General features: G+C 36.1%; 1 protein-coding gene across 3 annotated transcripts in view; it reads left to right on the plus strand.

Moving 5' to 3' along the window:
* Positions 1-19687, plus strand: part of LOC125226211 (atrial natriuretic peptide receptor 1-like) — a 499228-nt gene that overhangs the window by 174502 nt on the left and 305039 nt on the right. For 2 of the 3 annotated variants that reach the window (XM_048130138.1, XM_048130148.1), the window contains one exon: positions 14922-15127. In XM_048130138.1, coding sequence (XP_047986095.1) covers positions 14922-15127 — 206 coding nt within the window. Of the gene's footprint in view, positions 1-14921; positions 15128-19687 lie in introns of those variants that run through there. The other variant, XM_048130155.1, reaches the window with a different exon arrangement.

The raw sequence follows: 19687 nt of genomic DNA on the forward strand, positions 1-19687 counted from the left end.
ACAGCTGGAAACCGAATAATTTTAACAGCGTATCCTTATCATATTAGAAGAGTAAAAAGACATATCAACTTTTCTGGATTTCGTCTACTCTCAGAGTTATAAGCATTAAAAATAACTTATTACTTCTCAGAACAAAACGCTGTTTCGATGGCGATGATGCCGTTATCGGATGTAATCTAACTATCCTCGTCGATATAGGTATCAAAATGCAACTGACTGATTGCAAAAAAAGTATTTTTTTTTTTTGAAAAAATTGTAAATTTTTCTTTTAAGTGCCAGTTTTACGAATAACATTTACTTTTTATGTAAAAATAAAAAAAAACTAAAAAAAAATATTTACTTTGCCCTCAGAAATGCGTAGTTAATATCTTTCGGGTTCCTAATGTTACACCGTGTATTCATCGCACAAAAAATATTCCTCCTTCCTCCAAAGTGAAGCGTAGTAACTAAGCCAGACCGGTGGTCAAATAAAAGTATACAATTTTACATATACCTGTATGTATAATTCTGATTGTGGTTAGCCACCAAAGCTGCGACAGACAATAAAGCAACAAGCTATATCACCCTAACAGAGTACCCAAACCCTTTAGGAACCTTGAGAACTTTGGAAACTCGAATGAAACTTCTAAAACAGATTGACCTTTTGCTTCGCTTACTTTTACTCACGGATCTAGCAATAAAAACTTTGGCACTCGTGTCAATAATCTAAGAAACGTTTGTGCAATTGCCATCAAATATTTCGGAGCTGCCAAAGATCTCGCAAATATTGGAACACTTACAAGACGTTAGAGTGACGTGAGAGACGAATATAAAAATAATATAGGTATGATAATAATAGATACAACCCAATATTTTAAATACATAGCTGCTGCGGGCGTAGCACACTAGTGTTTTAGGCTTTATCGAGCGACTCGCGCTTGCCCGCCTGCGTGCGAAGCCGAAAGCGCAAACGCTCACGAAACGAAACGCTCGTAGATATCTATCTCTATCGCTCTTGCGTATTGGCGCGACAGAGCCATGCTACCTTTCGCGGCGTTTCGTTATCGTTTCGCGTCGTAGTAATTCCATTTGGCTACGGGGCTGGTTTCAGAATTAAAGAACATAATTATACCTACTGTCTAAAAACCCTGAGTAAGAATACTAAGTGTAGAATTATTATCGCTCTTCTTTTTAACCTTATACCTAATGCCTTAAAGTTTACATTCAAGAATTAAATAAGTTGCCAGTTTGTAGACTTTGGGAATGCTGAAATGCCTAATTTAAATATTTTTATTAAAGCAACAAGTAACCTTAAGTTTATTTAAATTTAGGATCCCAAAACTTTATCAAAATTCTATCAGAGGGTAATTTTCATGCAGTGCCTACAAATGTATGTATAGGGTTTAATCTATGTTTCACTTTTTTCTACTATACCTAGTCTAATTTATCTAGGTCTAGATCTAGACAAAAACTGAGAATATACGTTAAACTCGTGAGACACATTCAAATATTTAAATATACGCATGTCAACAACTCACGTTAATATGTATATCGCGGTTGGCGACATGTTTCGGGTAACATAGAGACCCAACAACAGATATACTAAGTGCTTGCGGTGGCTTCGGCTAGCCTCTGTGTACACTCTGTGCCTTCAAATCTAGGGTGAACGGGTATCTTCTGGGCGAGCTCACTCCATCGTAGGCCACGTCTTTGCCTTTGGCTAGTCTGAGGCCAAGAGTAGGTAAGGTACAGCGGGACAAATCTCGACTGGGGGCAACTGTAACTGATAACTGATTTGTATTGAGTTCTACATATATCCACTAAACACGCCTATTTAATAATGCAAACATTGTAAAACATGTCAAAAATGGACCAGTTACATTTGCCCCCCAGTCGAGATTTGCCTCGCTGTACCGCCCATTTATAATAAAAAAAAGTGCTTGCGGCGACTAAACTCTGTGCGCACTAAAATGCCTAATGAGGATCTCCATATGACTCGTAACATGTCGCTAATTGCGATATATAAACGTGAAAATCTTTATGAATAAGTCCGTTTTCACATTATCCGATATCGGATGTCGGAAGGATTTCAATGGAAAAATCCAAGATGGCACCTGTAACGTATGGGATATTGGTCCGACATCCGATATCGGATCGGATAATGTGAAAACGCACTAAGGGTAAGTACATATTACCAAAAAGTTCATATATTTCCCGTGATATTTGTTAAGTAAGAGTCTTTTAAAATCACGTGGAGACCGGTCAGGGAAGTCCAAATGCAAAAAGGTAAAACAACTTTACCTAAAATAATAACCTCATTTATTGTTGCCAAATTTGATCCAGTAAACCAACACCCTTCCAAAGAAATTACTTTATTTTTTGCCATTGTTCGAAAATTGTAGGAGGTAGGGCATAGCGAATGATGTAGGAGGTAGGGCATAGCGAATGATATTCCGCTTTGTGTGGTAGGGCACAGCACAGCGGATATCGTCTCGCTCGAATCTAGAGCAGAGCCCAACTGGGGTAGTACCTCCGCCTTACAGAAGACCGCAGCCAAATAGCACTAGACCCTACTCATAGTGTTGTGTTCCTGCCGGTGAGTAAGGCTGCCAGAGCTCAACGAGGGTGCGGTGTGCTGATGACGGGAGGACTTACGGAACTAACTTGTTCCGTCTATTGTCCTTTGATTCGTCGGCAACCCGAACCCTCCTTAGAACTTGTACACTCCTTTTTGCTGTGTACTTAACACAGCAAAAGGGAATGTACAAGTTTCTAATGGGGTGGCAACGCGCATGTGACACTGTTTGAGTTGCAGGCGTCCATAGGTTACGGTGATCGCTTTACATCAGGCGGGCCGTATGCTTGTTTGCCACCGACGTAGTATAAAAAAAAAATTCAAAGCAATAAATTTTATCGTTTTTTTTTAGGGAAATATCGTTTGCGTGAAAGAAGGAATCCGCTTTTTTTGTCATTGTAATGCTTTTACGAGGTACAGGAAAATGGGTCGAAAAATATCGCCATTGTTTGGTAATCAATTATTTTTTCGACTAAAATGGATCGATTGAAGCGGGTGATGGCTTCGATTAAAAGCGCTCAGTTTTACAGATAAATTTACATATTTATTATTAAATATGAATTAATTACGACTCGAGATTGACCAGTAAATTAAATTTTCAATAATGCACATAACCACATAATGGGTCTATATTAATTCGCATAACTGAATAGTCCTAATATGAATTGGCATACCGTTTATTACGCATAACGTTTAATACGCATATCATTATTTCGCATAACAGATTACGTATAATGCTAATGCGCATAATGTAAATTGGTATAACGATGAATTAGTATAAGTATAATAAGCATAACTTTGTTTCGTAGAATTATTAAATGGCATACAAGAAAATTATATTTTTCTACTCCCGTACTGTTATTCGTGAGTTACAAGGTCGTGCATAGAACTTTAAAACCCTACATAAAAGATGTCAGGACAAGTCTATCTAGTCTATACCCTGAAAACATTTAGTAGCAGTCGCACGATATAGCTGTTTTACAGTTCAGTAAATACATTGCTACCAACTTAACAAACCAATTCGCAGAGTCGAGACTCCTTCGTTTTCTGCTGCGTTCATTGGCGACGCGTCGAATCGCATTCAAATGTATAGAACTCGATTCGTCTTAGTGGCCAGGCTTCAAAGAACCATACCATAGACAGTTTTATTTTCATGTTTGCACTCAAACTGCATATTCAAAATGGTAGGCGGTCCACCTAGATAACTAAGATGACTGAAAGTAGGTATTTGTTGAATTTATAATTTTCTTTCAAAATAAGTGCTTGGTCGTAGAAAAAGTATTGTATGCAACGGTGTTTAACTGAGTCAAAAAATGCTCGTGGCGTCTTTATTAACAATTTTCGGCTTCGCCTCAAATTGTTACCCACGCCACTCACCTTTTTTGACCTCTTTTAACCACCAGTTGCATAAAATACTATTTCACCACACTAACGGGTAAAGGCTTACTTTGCTGTTCGAAAACAGATATCAAATTTGCATTTTAGCCACAAGAGTGCAAAGTAATTTTATACAAATTTTAACTTGATATCTTAAGCTAGTTGTTTAGTATACAACCTTTTATTTATATCGCTGTACTACCTCATTGGATTTAGTGAGGCTACTGGCCTGTTATTTTACCCCTGTGACCAAATATTTAAATTTCGAGTCCTCGATTTCGTCGCTCGAAAATCTGAACGATGAAATAATATTATTTAAAAACTATCCATTTTCAATTTCTTTAGTAAGGTACATCGGGGAAATCTAGACTGGGAGGCAATTGTAACTAATCCATTTTTTCCATTATTACATGTATCCACTGAACACGCCTACCATATATATAACCGGTGGACACTCTATTTAATACAGCCAGTTACATCTGCCCCCCACTCGAGATTTGCCCCGCTGTACCGTACTTGTCCCTATTTTTTTTTCATGCTTAGTAAGCGAGACAGTATAAAATTAAACACTCAAAATCGAGCGCTCGAAATTAGAAAATCAGCCCCTGATTGATCCAATCGCTTGCTCCATACAGTAAGTATGGCAATTCATTTTAGGATAATTAAAGTTATACGTAATAGTAGTATGCAAATTTCAATTATGCATATTCATTGCTATACGAAATAAGAATTATGCATTTTTAATATTATGCTTATTCAATGTTATGAACAATTATGTTATGCCAAATCTGTTATGCGAATTCAAATTATGCGAATTAATGATAGGCGAAATAGAGGGCACCCCCACATAATATTTAAACCACGAAATTCTTTGATTTCATACAGATTCCTGTTAAACAAAAATAACCCGTTCATCGACAATTACATACATACAATACATACAATTACGCCTGTATCCCATAAAGGGGTAGGCAGAACACATGAAACCACTAAAGCTTCAGTGCCACTCTTGGCAAATAAGGGGTTGAAAGAAAACGAAACTGTGACATTGCAGTGACAGGTTGCCAGCCTCTCGCCTACGCTACAATTTAACCCATATCCCGACATCATCGACAATTAGTTATCAAAAAACTGGTCAATGGAAAAAATGGAAAAAATTGTTCAGCGTTCACAGTCAGGGTCCAAATCTTAAAATCGTTTTATACGACGTCCTATCTACTAGCCCCGATGCATATGTTTTCGTCTAGTCAGACCATTTTTTGAGGTTCTCCTGTTTGTACAAAAATAATGTCTTAGTTCAAAAATCATTAATGTTTAATGCTAAATACTGATCTAGTTTATTTTTTATGGCAGTATTATACAATAACTAAATCTAAATACAAGAAATATCATTGATACTGAAAGGAAAAAAAATACGGTTTTTATTTATGATTTTTACCTTTTATGTATGGGGGAGATGTAAGGGGGCCCAAAGGAAGTAACTAAGTTCTGATAATAAACTAAAAAGAAATCTTCAAGCCTATGCATGCAGAACTTCTATAGGAGAGAAGAACGTCATTAAGACAACATTTTTTAAAGTAATTTTTTTTTACAATATAAGTCACATGCAATTTTATTTTACAATCAAATTAGACTATATTATAGGTACTTTTACAATTCTCATTACTGTGACGTGATTTACCTACATGTGTAAACGTTATTAGAATAAACAAAATATTTCTGTATTACTAGACGAACTCTTTTGCATCGGGGCTATTTAGTATAACTATCTAACTAACTATCTCCAGTCCTTTAAAACGCTATAATATTTTTGCTTATGTATACCGGGTGTCATGTGGCCTGTAATAGGAGCAAAAATTGAACTGTAGTCATCAAACAAGAGCATCAAGAGCTTGTACTCATCAAACTGATCAACTTTAGTTCAGCGACTTTTGTAAATTCCTTGTATTTTAATTTTTAGCAACTTTAAAGATAACTTTAATATGCAATGTACGGCGAATTTTGTTATGTAAATAGCGTGACAACACTGGCAACTAACGTCAACTAAACCGATGACAGCGTAAGTACATTGATGGTAATATTTAATTTGTATGAAAAAGAGCGAAATCTACAGATCTCAACATTTTAAAAAGTTAATCTTTTGGGGGTCTATGTTTAAATTATTTGCTCATATTACAAGCCACACCCTGTATATGCCCGGCTAAAATTAAGCAGTGAACCAGTGACCGCACCCTCATTTTACGCTTTACTGAACAACTGTCACCTTCATCCGCTTAGCCCAATAACAGAACGCCATAAATTATATTGACGCGTAAAGTTTTAACTTTCGGGACCTCTTTTCCATTTTTGAATTAGTCGAGGTGAAACTTTATTGGCTTTTAACAAGGTTGTGATTCTAACTAACACTGTAAAGATACGAGGAAAGAATACTGTTTGATAAATTCGTTGTTTTTAATGAGAAAACTTATTGGATCTTCTTTGGCGCCTGCCCGGTCTGTGTAATGAAATTTCAGTTTTGAATGTTTCCACAGTAGTCGTAATTAATAGTTATTTGTTATACAAGGGGGCAAAGTTGTATTTTAACGCCGAGTGTGGAATTGAAAAACGAGCAAGTGAAATGGTTCTATAGTTGAACCACGAGCGAAGCGAGTGGTTCGAGAATAGAATCCTGAACTTGCGAGTTTTTTAACACACGAGAAGTAAAATACATTTGCACCCGAGTGTAACACAAAACTTTTCCCCTCACTATAGCGAGGAAACTACAACGCAAAAAATGCGTTTATCACTGCTTCCAGTAGTTCCACAGGTGACAAATCATCTTTATTACTAGATTCACCTACTTTTATCAATTTTAAAGCAGTTAATTTGACTTTATTCAAGGTCAAATTACTTTACCCACTAGTGGATAAAATGCGTTTTTGCCCGCTGGTATTAAAGGACAAAACACGTGTTTCCGAGCTAGTGAGGGGAAAAGTAATAAATAAGATATTTTGATTAGGTAGTAAAAGGACCTGAAGGCTGTGTAGTAAATAATACCATCATCATTTCACACAACACTAAGCCTTGTAGCCAAGAGCTGACGCTGCATACTTGTAGCATCATAATTCATCATTTCAGACTGCATACTTGCATAGGTAATTTATTTTTGCAGTAGTATTACAAAACTTACATTTAAATTAGTGCTTCTTCCGAATTAGGGCGAGCCAGTTGCGCATTGTGCGCTTGGCAGTGACAACGATTGTACACTTTGCTATTAGGCCCCGTTTATGTACAGTAATATAAACAAAAACAGCTATTATAACACATAAGATATCGACGCAAGGCATGAACATACATCGACCCCAGCGCGCCCTCACGAACGGCAGAGAGGATGAAACGCCGTAGTGGGTTTAGTGCGTAGGGCCAAGTTTCCCCCCTCTCGCTAGGGGAGGGGAAAGAAACGGCGAGTCCCACACATCGTGCGTAACAGCATTCCCACTCCGCCAAAAAAAAGGCAAGCATGGTCGCGCGATAAATGATAAAACATCAGGCCGTATATCGAACTTACAAATAGTGCGGCAAATGCTTGCCTTCCAAGAACCACATAATTACGATCGCTATTGTGACATTTATTACACCGCTTGCAATTGATATTTCATTTCGAATCGGTTTATTAGTGGTTGAAAGCCGATTTCTGAATCCACAATTGGTTTCACTACTCATATTGACCTGATATTTTTTTGTTATGTTTGTCGACATTTTGACTGATGATGTGATGGTTATAATGAATGCGGGTAGACTGTAGATGGCGGTAATGCATTTGAAGACAGTGTATATTATTTTGAAAATCACTGATCAAACTTTTATTGGTCGCCTAGTTAGTTAATTTTATTTCACATGTTAAAATTAATGCAGGAACCCCACCCTTTTTACACATTTTTAGGGTTCCGTAGTCAACTAGGAACCCTTATGGTATCGCCATGTCTGTCCATCCGTCCTTCCGCGGATAATCTCAGTGACCCTTAGCACTAGAAAGCTGAAATTTGGTACCAATATGTGTATCAATCACGCCGAAAAAGTGTTTTATTATGGTACCCCCCTACACGTAAAGTGGGGAGTGTTTTTTTTTTTTCATTTCAACCCTAACGTGTGATATATTGTTGGATAGGTATTTAAAAATGAATAGGAGTTTACTAAAATATTTTTTTGATATTGTTAATATTTTCGGAAATAAAAGCTCCTAAATTAAAAAAAATGTATCCCAATGTGTGTGTGTATATGTGTGTGTATGTGTATGTATGTGTGTGTGTGTAATGTATGTATATGTGTGTATGTAATGTATCCCTGTAACTTTTGAACCATAAGTTTCAAAAATATGAAAAAAATCACAAAAATAGAACTTTATAAAGACTTTCTAGGAAAATTATTTTGAACTTGATAGGTTGAACAGTTTTTGAAAAAAAAATACGAAAAACTACGGAACCCTACTACAGCGTGGCCCGACACTCTCTTGGCCGGTTTTTATTTTAACCTTCCTAAGACTTTTCTGCGGAAAAGAAGGGTTAGAAAAGAAGTCAAACAAACAATGATAGTCTTGTTTGCTTCAATAATGGAAGTGCCTCAAAAAGCGCTCTGCGTCGTTGAGAATCAAAATAAATGTTCATAAGAGCGAAACCTAACTTGAAACCTTTATTCACTTGTCGAGTAAACAAGCTATTAGTAGAGTATGAAATTTCAGAACGTCTCAGCAAATACTCAGTGTAAAAATAGATCCATAAGGTAATTGGTCAATACGGGTAAGTGAGCCCTACGGGGATAAGTGTGTCTGGTCTTTTCACTCATTGTCACAGGTGGTATTGCGTGTTCGTACTTTTACTACCTACTACCTACCTACTCAAAATTAGTGGTAGACGTATGAACTCTTAATGAACAGTGATCAGTGTTTTAACGAGGCAAATTGGATAAATCATAAATATGATAATTATTGTCACGCCGTCCTTTGCGGCAAAGTCAATTAGACTGATTTCGGCCATATTAGAGCGGCAAAGTCAATTAGACTGATTTCGGCCATATTAGAAGCGACAAAGCCAATTAGACTGATTTCGGCCATATTAGAGTGGCAAAGTCAATTAGACTGATTTCGGCCATATTAGAGCGGCAAAGTCAATTAGACTGATTTCGGCCATATTCGAGCGGCAAAGTCAATTAGACTGATTTCGGGCATATTAGAGTGGCAAAGTCAATTAGACTGATTTCGGGCATATTAGAGTGGCAAAGTCAATTAGACTGATTTCGGCCATATTAGAGCGGCAAAGTCAATTAGACTGATTTCGGCCATATTAGAGTGGCAAAGTCAATTAGACTGATTTCGGCCATATTTAGACTGATTTCGGGCATATTAGCAAAGTCAATTAGACTGATTTCGGCCATATTCGAGCGGCAAAGTCAATTAGACTGATTTCGGCCATATTAGATTCAATTAGACTGATTTCGGCCATATTCGAGCGGCAAAGTCAATTAGACTGATTTCGGCCATATATTAGAGTGATTTCGGCATATTAGTGTGGCAAAGTCAATTAGACTGATTTCGGCCATACTCGCTTGATATTATCGTGGTGTATGTAGTAATGGAACACGAAATGTCCTGAATTTATATCAAATCAATAAATGAAAACCGTCCAGTATCAATATTAATATTATCAATTTGTGTTGTTAAAACATTGTTTTAGCTACAGAACCCACGGAAAATACATAAACAGACAAGTACCTACGTTTATTATGTTAAAATTACCACTTCTATTACTTTTAATCATGGATGTTGAGCGGTAAATTACAAAACTAGAAAAAAAAAACCTCTTTGAATTACCAACAACCTTTTGTTATAATAATATAAAATTTATCGGTTCAGCAACATTTCACTTCAAAAAGCACTTCAATAACAAAAATGTTTTAGCAATATGAATTTCCGAATAATTGATGATAATATAAAAATTACATTAATAACATGTTAAAAATCGATGAAATCCGCCGCTCCAGTATACATAATCCCAATGCCTGCCAATAAAAAATTGAAAAACAGCTAAAGAATTTAATGTATAAAAGTGATTTTCATTACTATGAAATTTGTAAAACAGGATGGATCTATTGAAAGTTTTTGTGAAATCGAGCCTTCTGGGGATAAAGATAATATCGAAAAGATGGGGAAGTTAATTAAATTACAAGTTTTATTATACAGTACTTTTGATAGCTTTAGGGTCCCGTGAAGTAATTAAAAAAAAATAAATATTGGGGACACCTTACACAGATCAACTTAGCCCCAAACTAAGCAAAGCTTGTACTATGGGTGCTAAGCGACGATATACATGCTTAAATAGATAAATACATACTTATATACATAGAAAACATCTATGTCGCTTTTCGGTGAAGGAAACATCGTGAGGAAACCGGACTAATTCCAATAAGGTATAGTTACCCTTCGGGTTGGAATGTCAGATGGCAGTCGCTTTCGTAAAACTAGTGCCTACGCCAAATCTTGGGATTAGTTGTCAAAGCGGACCCCAGGCTCATGAGCCGTGGCAAATTCCGGGATAACGCAAGGAGGATGATGATGATGATACGTAGAAAACATCCATGACTCAGGAACAAATATCTGTGCTCATCACACAAATAAATGCACTTACCGGGATTCGAACCCAGGACCGCGGCTTAGCAGACAGGGTCACAACCGACTGAGCCAGACCGGTCGTCGAGAAGTAAAACTGAAAATATCTTTATAAGCAGCTCAGGAGCAGCTCAGGTGCTTACTATGCTCATAATATCTGAGCACGTGCTACATTCAAATTTCAATCATCAAGTGTTTGTTCAGATAATTGTGTGACTGTCGTCGCTCCGTTATACACCGTGCTCCATTAACACGAGGAAACCCAAAAATTGTAACCATGATTGTCCTGAGACCAAAAGAAGTAATTGATGTTATAAATATGAGTTTAAATGAACTACGATACCAAAAAATAATCCAGTGTCCATAGAACAAGTTACAAGAACCTATCCACAAGCGGCTTCTATGACACCCACTGGAGGAATTTTATATTTTTGCCAACCCTTATTGAATTCACTGTTTAAAGCTTCAACAAGAACACCACAAACACGAATTATGGCGTGACTCCAGCTTTTAGCTTATCACTCTTATCGTTTGGAGTGGCGCGCTGTGTTCAAGTGCCACTCACTGCCGAGTAGAAGTCCCTAATTTACGAACCGTGACTGCACGTACAAACGATGGATTGTCATTGCCAATATAGGAATGGCTTTGATTTTATTTGAGTTCTGTCAATGAAGAGGTACTGAATGGTTAGGACGGATGACGGGTGCAACCGCTATTGGTATGGAGTGGTACGGACGAACGTGGTACGGAAAATGTTGGCATTGCCAAAACAGAAAATGTTGAAATTGGAAAGGAAAATAATCGGGAAAAGCCTTGTACCACAATGAGATTTTTGCCAAAAAAATATTAAGAAAATTATTCGAAAACTTGCGTTGTTCTATTACATCCCTGAATTTTATGATAGAATTAATGATGAAATTAAAATATAATGCCTCTATAAGGAAACCCAGTGGTCTTTCATTTCAGCCAATTCTACTGATTTTATTGTTATTCAATTAAAATCCAGTAGGGTTGGCAAAAATGTCATATCTGAAATGAAAAGACATTTAAAAAAATAATCAGTAGGTACAATAATAACTTTCTTGGCCGCTAAAACAGATCAATAATGGTTTGATTTCTTTTATTTGAGTGTCGCCATAAAGAAGGATTTCCTTTTGGCATGTTTTTATTAGACAGTTTCTCTTTTATTTATTTTAATTTGACATTATTAAATAATTAAATTACTTATTGATGGGTACCTACTGTGTGTAATACTATGGTGACTACAATTATAATTATAATTATTATTTGTTTCTCCGTATTAAAACTTTTGGGTCTTTTGAGCCCGGTCATTTATAAGGCATGCGTGGGGATATAGATCCAACACGTAGAGGCCATTTCGAGATATTTGATGTCGTGTAGAACGCCTGCTGGAACCCATTCACAGGCACATTAATAGATACCCGTGAATCGGTTTCAACAGGCATGGGAAACTATTGTAAATAATATGGATAGAATACTGGTCTATGGTTTACGTTTGGATGGAAAAAAGACTGGGCTATTGCAAAAAGAAATCGGACACCTGCCATAACATTGTTGGCACAAGTTATCGAGGCTGACTCGCTACTCGGTAGATGGGCACCTGATTCGCCATCGTATAGAGACGGCCAGGCGCAACATCGGCATGAGTGGCTCAGGGGTGTCGAGAGGTGGTGCTGCTGCGCTTTCTCCGAAGTTACTCGCGGCGGCAATAAGCCCTTTGACACTTCCACCCCTGGAGCTACAGCTCAGACGTTCCTCTCTGGACGGCCAATAAAGGCAAGCCAGAGCTGAGAGTCCTGCGGGTCCCCTTTGGGTTCCACTCCGGCCGACGAAGACACGCCGGAGACGGAGACCCTGACCGACTCTCGGGAACACTCGGGTCCGTGGGGTCGTATTTTTTATTTTATTTCATTGTGTAACTAATATAATTTAATAATTAATGATATAATGATTAAGTATAAAACTGATTTTGATATAGTCAATGTTTTTTTATTTATTTTTTATAAATTTAATTGTTTACATAATGACATTTACGACGATCACTATATAATAAGCAATTGCTACTGTAACTTTTTTACTTTAAATATGAAAATTGTATTGAGATATCAATAAGCTAAAACTAATAATAATTGAATACTGAAGCAAAACTGAAACCAGCTTTAGTTATTAAAACTTCGTGATTGCAAAATAGCCAAGCCAACAAAAATAAATCACTTAATTGAACTTTTTGCATCCGCTAGCGACAGCGCTCGGCATGATGGTACAAAACCTTAAAGGGTGTGTTTTCATTTGCGTGGAATGATTTTTATACTACGTCGGTGGCAAACAGGCTTCGGCAAACTGTCGCGATTTAATTTACTCTCGTTAGCAATATACATCAACTCTCTCCCGTCCTTAGAGCGACTCACATAATATACTTATTAGCAGACCTGGTGAAGTAGAATGCATTGGGGTAAATTAAAAAGCCACATTAAAATCACCATTATTTTCAACATATATCAAGATTTTCCTTTCGAAATTACCCCAATGCACCCTAATATTATTGCAAGTGACTGTACGTGTGTATGTGCATATATGTGTACCTATATGTAGTAAAAGTAAACCAATAAATCATAATCAATCATAAGTGTCAACGTTCACCACCAGGGCTATAAAGTCCACAAAAGTAGGCAATTAGGGTTGTCCCTATTTTATTAATTAGGGATATAGAGAGAAAATACGCAACGCATTTCGGGTGTGACTTATTCAAACCTACTAAGAATGGTACCTCATTTTTTTAGCGCCATCTATTAAATACTATCATAACTACACTGATAATGCCTACATTTTTTTTTAAATGTGTATTGACGTGATATCATGATATTAAAATAAAGAATCATGTCATTTCTTCTTATAAAAAATAAAAACACGCAAAAATATTTCTAGATAATATGATATTAGCCAATTCCAGGCTACGAAAGAGCGCCATCTAGTTTTAAGCTTAAAAAGCCCATACATTTCAAGGTTACACTTTTTTGTATTGACTTTCTCTGTCCCGTATTATATGGTATTCAGAGGCTATAAAGTTAGTATTTAACAAAATAAAAGAAAGTGATCACTTTTTACAGGCGTAGGATGTTATTTTATCAAGTAAATTTGACTTGCAGTAATGCAACTGCAATTCGCACGATAATTCACCACCGTTGAGGTTCTAGTCCCATAGCAAAGAGGATCGAGTATTATAGAGAGTTACTGTCGAAGTAAAATGTGTAATCACAGTGCATAGACTGCCATCTCTTAACACAGGCTTAAAACTTTTGAACCTCAGTTTTGACAATTTGGCTCATATTATTAGCTTGATATGTGTTAAAATGTCAAATATTAATATTAGCGTCATCTAGCTGACCTTTTTCTTTATGGTACTGAGGTACGTTTTTTTCTTAGACTTTATCTGTCTATACGGAGTTATATAATAAATGTCATTGCCCATAGGTACCACATTATCACATTGGTCCTGATCAGGGCCCGTAACTTTCATGCCGATGACATCAATTTGACGTCACGCTACATATAGGATGATTCACATATTATTTCTTTCTATTGTAATAATTAATCATTATTCATTAATCAATTTAATCGTTTATACGTTTCGTTTCGTTTCGTACGTTTAATCGTTTATCGTTTATACGACTTCAAAAGTTTATACGTGGAATAATTAATACCTACTCGATACGTGAAACGAAAAGGAAACAATTTGTTTTGTTTTATAATTGATTGAAATATGGTACAAAACTATTTAATAAAATGTATGTATAAAAAATAAACAAATAATTTAATTTACTTTTCAAGTATCAAGTAGGTATTAATTATTTCACGTATGAATAGATTAGTTTCGAAGTCATGATTAAAATGATTTATGAATAATGATTAATCATTAAATAAAACTCTGAATCATCCTATATGCAGTGTGACGTCAAATTTATGTCATCGGCATGAAAGTTACGGGCCCTGGTCCTGATTCTACCACATCACTACTTGAAAAAGTTCTTAGAGAAAAGCCCACTCCATGAACAATTTTATTCATACAGTTTACTGTATTTAAACCTATAAATGAAATACTTTCCCAAGTCACTAGAAAACCCCTGGAGATTCATAAAAAAGATCATCAAAACAGAAGTTTTTGATAACATAAATTCACCTGATAAAACATCATCACTGATAAATATAAAATATCTGAAAATACTGATTTTCAAGCTGTCAAATTAGGATACTTTCGTCCATTGCACTCCTTCACTGTTTTTCGCACTCGAGTGGCTGAGCACTGACACGTTTTATTTGCACGACATCTAGCTTCGACTGGAAACAACTGCTGCTCATCATCGAGCCCGAGGCGCAAGTGAACGTCGCTGGGATGTCCTCCTGCCACCTTATGATGAAAAGCTTAGCGAACTACTTGAAGAAAGAAGAAATTATCTACACGCCCTGGGATACTACTTCGGATGCCGGCAGAAATTACACAGAGAACCTGAAAACGTATCTCAACAATCAGTATACAAGTAAGTTTAGATATAAGCAATTTTTATTTTAGTCGCCGGACTCCGTTAAATTAAGGTACCTACATGTGTTGTTTATTATATTTAATATAGCAATCAGAAAGAAAATACATTTTTATTGTTCAAAATTAACGTTATGATCAACAGTTTCTTTATCTAAACAGAAAAGCACGAAATACTAAGTTGAAACTTGTGATATTACCGCTACTCGCCACGAGATGGCGCTATAATCAAAAACAAAACATGGACACTTTGACTACTCGCCAACAGATGGCGCTGGCAACCTCAAAACAATATTATCTCTCAACAGATTTGGATGGAACCGAATAATGATCCTATACGACACACCATCGTACAAATACCTAGTCGGGGAAACAGGAGGCTTTTTACTAGCGAACAATATTCACATGTACATGACCTATGAGGGCATCGAAGTCCACGGACGAGAACTTCAGCCCACACAGAGTCACGAGGACTTGTTACTTCAGAGCATAGGGAACGACTTCGCGAGTGAGTTTCGGTGTGAGGTCCTGGAGGGCGATTTTTGAATCTCGCATGCGGGATTTTGTCACTAAAATACCGGTTGAAAACGGTAACTTGCTTATTATTTTCAGTGACAATTTTCTGAATTCGAACGCGTGAGACTCGAAAATCGGCCCGCTGATTTGAGAGGGTACGGTTTTATTGGCACGTTTGGTTTTATGCACTTGGCACGTGTGCTTTTGAGTTCGAGGTTCCCACGAACTTTTATATGGCTCTTTTCAACACTGTTAACACTAAGCACTTTGGAATAAAACGTTATAAATGACACGTTCTTTAACGCTAATATAATTTACATTTATACTGTATTTTATTTCGCAGTTAAAAAGGCTATTATTGAATTATTAATATTACTATAGATACGGTGTTTTACGGCTTTGGTATAATTTGGGATATTTTTAATTTCATGTTTAATATGTATTTCAGTTTTAGTATGAAGTAGGTACATTTGTAATATGGTAATCACAACGTAATACACCTACATTTGAAATTAATAATAGGCTACTTGCTACCTCTAGTCAAATCAGCTGTCTAAACGAATTTGAACGACTTGCTGATATGGAATTTATATGAAATCGAATTGAGTAACGTCACGGTGAACTCAGTTTACTTTATACATTTCTACCTGACTTATTAAATAGAATTTAGATTCAAATAAAAATAACTTCTGCCCATGTTTTTCTTATAGTACGAGAGTCCACGACCAAAATTTTTGTCTCATAGCAATACAGCCAAAACCGCATTAAATCGATAGATACGATTATCCTGAACTCGAAAATACCAATATCAGACATTTTCCGCGTAGCGTTTGATCTGACCGAATTTTCAAAATTGTCAAAGAATTTTACCGAACTGCATCATAGCAATATGTCTGATTTGCAGACTGTAGTTGAATGATAGTTCTGAGATACCGGAAACATATTTTTCAGACGTTAGTGGTGTAGCGCAAACCCGTAAAATCACTTAAAAAAATTAAAAATGAGACAAAAAAAATGTCTCATAGCAATACGTCTGAAAATCTTATTTATTAGTAAATTTTGGTTATTTGATGCGAACAAAACAATTTTCAGACGGAAATGTGAACGCATTAAATTTTGAGACCGTTTTGAAAATGTTAACAAATTTTACCGATCGGTATCATAGCAATATGTCTGAAAATTGTTAGACATGATAAAATAAGTTGTCCACATGTGCAAAAAATTTATATCAGACAAATTAAGTGTAGCACCTTCTCTATTATGGGAGTATATGCTACACTTAAAGTGTCTGAAAACAGGTTTTTGGTAATCATGGCAGCAATACGAAAAGTAAAAAAAAAAATTATCCGTATTGCTATGATACAGGTCGGCTTAATTTTTGACATTTTCAAAAATGCGCTCAGGCTATGTGCTACGCGCAAAATGTCTGAAAACAAACTTTTTCGTAATACAATTATAAAATCTATGTACATTTTCACTATCAGACGTATTGCTATAATACCGACTGCCTTTTTTTTTGACACAGCAGAAATGGCCTCCCACGCAGTTGCTACACTTTCGACCGTTACTACATACCTAGTCGGGTTCAGAATCATACAATCTAACGATTTTATAGGGTTTTTGCCGTATTGCTTTGAGACATGGTTTTGGTCGTGGGCTCTAGTACTATTATAATTGATCTGATGCTTTATTTCGTGCATACAATAAAATATTTCATTTTAACTACAGCCAAGTTCCCTATAATTATACATTTTTAAGTTACTGACTTTTTCTTAAAGTGTCTATAAATATTTGTAACATCAAACGAATACCTACATTAAAAAAAAAAACTAACACCCATAAATATTTTATGCGGGTTACTCACGTGTTAAGTCGATATAACGTTCGACATGTTTCGATCCATTTCCAATGATCTTTTTAAATATGTTTGAGTGTCACGGGAATTTTATAACACCCATAAATATTCTAGCTTCTAAACTTAAATAATGAATTATGGGAAAAGCGTATGGCGTTTTTGAGCATACATACATGTGATACACGTATAAAACTAAGCGCTACAAGAGATGGCCATTGCAAGAACAAGAAGAGCACATTGCATGCTCTACTTAGCGCTCTCAATAGCCACCTCGACCCAAAACTTAGTGAGCGATAGACATAAAGTTTAGTTAGTATAGTTACTTACCAGTAGAATTTTCGATGTAATAGCTTTTTGCTCCTGTTACATATGATAAGAATACCTGGGTTATCTACATTTTCCTTTGAAGTATTAAGATTGATCGTTGTTGGGAGACCCTTTTATTATATTATTAAGTCGCTCCATGCTACAAAACCTTGCGCACCTCTATGACTACGTCAGAAATTGAATATTTACAAGAATCAATTGAGAAATTCGATCGGAAGAGGAAACCAGCTAGACCTACAAACTCATTTTTCCCTTTTCACTTACTAATACGTAACCAATTTTGTTTGTTATGTGTATGTCATTGTGAATGACATGACGAAACAAAGCGAAGTTTAAAAGACGTTAATTTGAACAGTAACATAAACTTTGTAGAATCAAGTGCTCGACAAACATCTTAACAAACATGGCAATCCACTTAATAATCTTCTTATTCCTCGGAGCCGCTTAGTAACGACTGAGATTTCGAAGTTGCCGTTAAATTGTAACACGTGTGACATAAATTCTAAGTTGCCAAGTTTTACTGGAGTAAACAAGACATTTAGAAAGGTTCTTACACAGTGACATGCCTGAATTCAGTATTTTGACTTCCTGCTTTTTATTTATGATAATTTATTATACAGGGTATTTCAATGAACGTAATACAAAACATGTTTTTCGAACTCGTCTTCCTATTGCTAAAACACTATGTTAGGTCGCGTGTTGTTAAACTAGTTAATAATCATTAATATCATTGTTTTCCCAAATCCTGTTATTTTGGTCACAACATGGTTACCACCTAGGTTGTTAAGAGAAAATAGTTCGAACCTAGTTTTGTAGTATAAACTCACCTTTTTGTTTATTTAGACTGACATTTTATGAAGAAAATGCATTATGACATGTTACCTGTCACAATAATCAACACCTTGATAACTGATAAGACACCTATGTACAACTGTCGTCATGCCATGACGTCACAATGAGTGACCACACTTCAAGAATTGGATTTATTTATTTTGTTAAAAAATTCTCAAAATTTAATTACGTAGAATTTTGAGACCTGGATACGTGCATTATAACGTTCATTGAAACACCTTGTATGGCTTGTATACACACTCTATTCTTCGTATCTCGCAACGTGATAGTATTATTCGCAACATCAAATGATGTCAAACTAACATTTTATCACGCCAAGCAACGTCACTTTAACCGCCCGTCGTCTCAGTCAAATAATATTTTTTCGATTTTCTTTTCTGACTAGTAAACAACCTACAGCGGTTACAGTTAGGTATCTACATACCTTTCAGTATGTTTTCTCGGCACTACTTTTATTTATTATTTATTTATTTATAAGTGAACTATTAGAACATCCAGGTTTTCATCAAGTTAGGATACTGAAGTTGCGCGTACGTTTCTAAGTCCCATGTGAAGCACTTATGTGAGCAACGGTCGGCGGTCTAGTGTTGAATACGAGTTTCTGGTTGAGAGAGGATCTTTTAGATGTTTTTTTGTGTGTCTCGTGGAGTCTAGCAGTAGTGTTTACTGTGGCGGCTTAAGATATAACTTGCAAACGTGACTTACTCGTATGAATATTTTTTTATAGATTATAACAACTGATGACAACTGAAGATTTTTTTAGAAAAAGCTTGCCAACGGAATATATGTTTTAAAATGTAAAACTATTAGATTAGACATAAACGTGTCATAATAATGATACTAAATTGAGCTTTATTCTCTACTACTACTTATTACTACTGCGATGGCTCAGCAACCCGAAGTGGATCTTGGCCTCCGACACTTAGATTCCGCCATTCGCTCCTATCCTGTGCGATCTGATGCCACTGTGTCACTTGAAGGTCAAACAGGTCTTTCTGGTCCTTTATTGTC

The sequence above is a fragment of the Leguminivora glycinivorella genome, chromosome 1, assembly GCF_023078275.1.
Source record: "Leguminivora glycinivorella isolate SPB_JAAS2020 chromosome 1, LegGlyc_1.1, whole genome shotgun sequence".
In the NCBI taxonomy this organism is placed as follows: domain Eukaryota; kingdom Metazoa; phylum Arthropoda; class Insecta; order Lepidoptera; family Tortricidae; genus Leguminivora; species Leguminivora glycinivorella.